The 6000-nt window shown below is 31.3% G+C and overlaps 1 protein-coding gene across 2 annotated transcripts in view; it reads left to right on the top strand.

The window, feature by feature from the left end:
* Nucleotides 1-571: 571 nt before the first annotated feature.
* tup (LIM1_Isl and LIM2_Isl domain-containing protein tup) overlaps nt 572-6000 on the top strand; it is a 41614-nt gene continuing 36185 nt past the window's right edge. For both annotated transcript variants that reach the window (XM_085190822.1, XM_085190820.1), the window contains exon 1: nt 572-1046. In XM_085190822.1, the coding sequence (XP_085046948.1) occupies nt 944-1046 (103 nt within the window). In that variant the 5' untranslated portion in view covers nt 572-943. The remainder of the gene's footprint in view (nt 1047-6000) is intronic.

The raw sequence follows: 6000 nt of genomic DNA, 5'->3' as shown, positions 1-6000 counted from the left end.
AAACGTAAAAATGTTGCTTATTATAATATTTTTCATGACTAAAATATAATTAAATAAATTTTATATTTTAATGATAAAGATAAAAAATACAGATTACCTAATGTATGCTCAATCACATTATCCACACCGTATCTAATTACAATAATCGAAAACACTAAAATAAAAAAAAATGTATAAATGACTTACTTTAAATAGCATTTTAGATAAATAAACAAATGTACAATTACAAAACATTTATCCGCTGAACACGAAACGAGTTTTAAAAAAAAAGATATATTAACACGACTAGATTAAACGAAAAAAGCGGCCGCGGATCAAAATCATAAATCATGCTCATTATATTAGAACAGGATTATTTTTTACCGAAGAAAATGTTCAAAAAAGCATCAAAAGGCTATAAGGGGGCGCCATTTTGTGAGGGTACTGTCATTTAGGGCGGGAAAATGGGAAGCTCTCGACCAATCAGGGCAGCTCATTTCAAAAGGCGTTCTAAAATTTGGCCAATAGCAAGAGAGGACGGTCTGCGCACGCGTAGTAGAGTCGATCCATAGAGTTATAGATATAATACGGCAGTGTGGGCTTGGCCTCTGCCGTGACGGGATGTGTATTAAAGACGTAAAAATAAAAAAATAATGCCGAAGTGCCTAATGACCTAGTGTTTTATAGTGTTGTGTTAATTTTTTTTAATTAACTCTTAGTACACGTTTTGATTGAACTTAACTATACCTACTTATATGAAATTATTTAATAAATCTCGAGACAATTTAACAAACAAAAAAAAAACGAGTAAGTCCTAGCGAAAATTGTTGTTTTTTTATTTCAAATTGAACTAACCCTTAAATTAAACTGGGGGGTAAAATTATTCCACATAGTGAAATTATTAGAGATATAATTTTGGCGTGACATAACGTGATATATCAGGGGAGTTCTATCTGAACCAGTGATGGTGATGGCCAGCGGCGGTGGCGGACTGGTGCAGTCCCCGCCGGACATGTTGCACCATCATAATATCATGGACACCTCGTCGCACGTCGAGATGATGCCCAGTAAGTGTTTTATATTGAAATTATATTATTAATAACTATTATTAGATATATATTTAATTTTTGTATTAATAAAAAACATAAACACACCTATGTACTTATATTTTTTTAAATAACATTATAAGTAGATATTGTTTTACTGCAACAAGTAACAGTGTAAAGTTACATACATGTATGCAATATCCACTTAACTTGAATGGTATGCATTTAAAACAATTTTTATAAATTTGATACTTTGCTGCATAAATACTATAATTTTAAATTACACAGAACGAAAAATAGCCTAAAAATTAACCATATTTTTAAAATATTTTTTACAAAAATTGAAAGTGACTTACAGTTGAGTAATAGTGACTAAATAATTTTATTCAAAGTGTTTATGTAAACAGGAACTATGGTACAGAGATTAAAGTTTACTAAACATAAACTCAATACTGTTATGAAATTCACATATTCAAACCTGTTTGTTGAGTAACACATCCTTATTTTATTTTTAAATTTAAATATCCAATACCTATACTAATTGTTTTATTTTAAATGTGTATTCAAGTTATTTTATTTAAACTAAGAAATATCCGGAAAGTAAAATCTGTTTATAAAAAATTAAAAACCTTTTCAGTTTATCAAATAAAAAAATGTCTGAATAATATAATAGTTATAGTAGCTAAGTATATAAATATAATTGGTATGTAAGTACCTACCCAATTTTTTTAATTTTATTTCTTTTTTTAGTTCGAATTATCATGTAGATACTTACTAAAAATATTTAATTCTATTCCTTAAAATGTCTAAAACAAAATCAAACTAATAATACAAACATTGCAGCCAAAATTTAACCAATAAATGTAAAAGAAAGGGGATGATCTGATTGATTTATAAATATAAATGGTGGGGTGGGATAGACCCGTTCCGCTAATGCAAGTGAAACCGGCCATTAGAGGGTTACTAGATTTATCGTGTTGTTAGAGAGATCATTGTGATTACAACTTGGATTTTTGGGAATATAAGAAATGTATGTTGTTCTTATAGAGTATGAGTTCCTACTAGTAGTGAAAAATTACATTTATTAAATTTCAAAACTGTGTGACGCTGTCGTGGAATATTGGGACAGAATCTGTCTGTCAATTATTTGACTATAATAATTCCCCCGAAAAATCAAATCAAATAAAAATAAATTCATATAAACCAACATCCAATACCTAAATTTTTAAAACTGGGCGTGCGTGAACGGAGTAGGTATCTTAACACTACGTTCTTACGGCTTACCCCGGTATACGCGAGAAAAAAGTACGTAAAGCTGTCTTAATTTTTTTCGTTTTTGAAATTGTATCACCAGTCCACTGTCTCCATATAAAAAACTATTTTCTTAAGCTAACATAATAATTACAAGTATATGAATAGGTATAGGTATGATAAAAACTATTAGTTAGTATATTTTTATTAAATTCATAAAGAATTACACATAGGTATACAAATGCAACACAATATTAAGTTACAAGGTAAAAGAGAAAAATGCAGAAAGATAAACACACACCTTTTAGCGAGGTTTATTGTGCCCACTAAGTAGCACTGCAAACAGTTTAAGTTATTTTTAGTTCCATACCTACTTCTGTATAGCTGGTATCCATACGGCATTACACGGTTAATTTTTACTGTACCTACTTGTGAACGTTGCATATGCAGAAATATGCTTAAAATATATATTACCTTTTAATATAAATATTTATTATTCATACTAATGAGACCGTCGTGGTGTCATGGTGGCATAAGGGTATGACTGTAAGCTCGATGGTAGTGGGTTCGGTTTGCAACCCGGAGGGATGAAATATTCAATATTTTTATTTCTTTTTCATGCTCTGGTAAATTGCGGCGGAGTTCCGCTACTCAACAAGCAATGCTTTGAGAATTAGACGGAATAAATGGGGGAAAGGAAATGTATTCATGAGATCATAGTGTCTTAACACTGGGTTCAAAGGTTGCCTCTACAACATATATATATAGGTACTAGGATTTCTTAAAATACAGACAATTTTTCAGAATTTTAATACACTAACCTTTGTAACACTAAAATAGTTCTTCCGAGTGGGAATCGAACCCTCGATATCACGTTATCGTGCCGTTGCGCCACGACTGCCTCAAATTCACAAATATTAAAAAGACCCAAGGATAATAAACAGGGATGAGACCACCTTGCAAGTTTTACAACGCAAAGCCGGTAGCGTTCACACCTATATTCTAAACTGTTCGCCACTGGTGCCGACACGGCAACTGCGAAACTAAAAGATAAATATTATTTTATATTGCCTAGCTTATTTAATATTGAAAGCCTGTGTATGCATTTCCTGCATTTTACTAGGTAAGTACCTAATGATAATAAAAATCTTAGTAGAATAAAGTATAGAGTGTGACTGTAAATGTGGTTGTGGGTTCGTTCTCACTTAGGAGAATAAATTATTTTCCGCTCCGTTGAGTTCGGCCACTATATGAAAAATTGGGCAAAAAGTGCGAAAGGAGTGTCTTAGCACTAGGTTCTCTCTGCCCACACTGATATGTGCCGGATACAGTGTGAAGAGGCTACCGTGCCGGTGTATCATCAGACATGAAGCCCTCGACTATCAGTTTTTATTTCTTTAGATTGTTTATTTAAAACGTTCGCTACCTAATCATTCGTTCTTTTATAAACCGAAACGTAATGTTAAAACACAAATATTAATTAGTATTATAGTATTCTCATATTGATATATTTGTATTTTCTTTCCCGAATTATACTTAGAGTTAAATATTTATTCTTTTTACATTACCTAAACAGATTTTTTTTTATTTTTTAAATTTATTCCTATTAGTTTATTTAGATCCACCAGTGGTAGTGGTGGAGTCTCACCTATCCTACACTTTCAGAGAGAGACACGAATTATTGAATATTATTTTAGATTTGAACTGCACGGGTTGGAATCCCACGTCCGTTCTTTCAAATTTTTATACCTTTTCTTAAAAATTTTCTATTCTTAGTGCTCTATAATACTTTAAAAATATTAAAAATACTTTTATAATTTCCACCTAAAACACAATTCTTTATGATAAAAATGTAAAAATATTAAAAGATTTTTTTTTTAAAATAATATGTCGAGCCCTATGGCAAGCACGTCGGCATCTATGATCACCACATTACCAATTTACGCTTTTACAGCCGGATATTACATTTTAGGCCGATTCAAATAAAGGGCTTTATAGCTATTTGTAGGTGTGTTTTTTCAACATTTTGATTTAATTCTTTATTATTTAATATGCCTATATATTTAAATTCCGATTTAGATTTTTTAATAATGTAAATTTAAATAAGTTATAGCCTGACTTTGTGGGTTTTAATCCATGGGGAGGATGAATAGAGGCGATTAAAGGCAAATAAATTATAGTTTAAATCATTTCATAGAACATTTAAATGAGAATATAAAGGTAAATTAAATAACTGATGACAAGAAACCATAAACAGACCAAAAGATTTTCAAGATGTTCAGTAGGTAAGTTACATAAGTAGGTGAAAAATTATTAAGTTTAAAAAATATTTTCTTCTAAGTAACAGATTTTGATGTTCTCTATTAAAAAAAATGAGAATTTCTTACAAAAACCTTAAGGATGCTACCATCATATACGGGTAGGTAGAGAATGTAGTATTAAGGCAATTAGTTCCTCATTTTCCGCCCAATTCTGGAGACATTGCGAGTAGAGTGGCGAATATCAACGCCGCGCTTTGCTTACCAAAGCGGAAAAATAATAATCATTCCCCCGAGGAGGAATCTTCAATCCTATTAATGAGAGAAACCAACGAAAAACTCAACTGTTCCCTTTTTTTCTCTTGTTTCTCTTTGCTCCCTTTATTTCTATTTTCACCTGTACTTATGTCTTCAAATGTTATCAGAATTCAACATAGCTGGTTGTTATTTAAATAGTTTCACCTTGTAGCTCCATTATAGTGGGTACAGTATCGAGGGGGGGCTAATGCGGACATATGTTAGAAGATAGCTTATCACATAGCAAACTACGGTAGCTGTAGGTTGTTCGCAAATCATTTTATCTGTGCCACCTGTATGTACTCATCAACATATGTTTAATTTAGTTTGTTAGAACATTGCTATAGAAAAATGCTTAAAATGGAAAATACAAAGGGAAAAATCGTTATGTTAGAAATTCAATGCTTATTGTTTATAGCCCTCAGATATGCCAATTATCATTTAATTGACATTAAATTAGTAAATATGCATATTACAATGTTTTTTTCTAAAATAACAATCATATAAATTTTTATAGTTATTTAATTATCTAGTACACAATACCTAATGTTGTAAATACATATTTTGAAGAATAGGGAGGACTTGGACCAATATCAGTGGAATGTCTTTGTGAAGTATTTTAATTTATTCATTCAAATAAAAAAAATAATTTAAAATGAGCTTTCTAGATTTTTTATTTTGTATTTATTGTATTTTACAAATTAAACCCAATCATTTGATACCCATTATAAGTTGATTGTACAAAAATTTGTAATCCACCATTTTGTTGCGGCGGACATTTTGGATTGAGAACAATATTGATTATATATAATTTCATTGTCATCAGAACTGAAGTCGTAACTCAAAAGTGGATTAAATTGAGCTTGCAAGATTTCACTTACACTAACACATAATAACACGGCAAATTAATAAAAGCTTCTAAAAAACTAAATTATTTTGTTATAGCTTCCCGCTGTATGCCACACATGGCAGGGTAGGCAGAGGGAACCTGGGAGCCTAGTGACACTCTGTTTCCATTAAGACACTTCCGTCCCCCACTTTCCGGCAAATTCTGGAGGCATTGCGTGTTGAGTGGCGGAACTTAAAGCCGGGTGTAGCCTTGTTACCATTACGTTCGTACCAAAGCGAGAAAATGAGAATACTAAGTATTTCATTTCCTCGAGTAGGAA

Source organism: Heliconius melpomene, chromosome 10 (assembly GCF_056956725.1).
Source record: "Heliconius melpomene rosina isolate 202511_hmr_F chromosome 10, ASM5695672v1, whole genome shotgun sequence".
NCBI classification, from domain to species: domain Eukaryota; kingdom Metazoa; phylum Arthropoda; class Insecta; order Lepidoptera; family Nymphalidae; genus Heliconius; species Heliconius melpomene.
The sequence above is the reverse complement of the archived record's forward strand: the minus strand, read 5'-3'. Positions and strand labels throughout refer to the sequence as shown.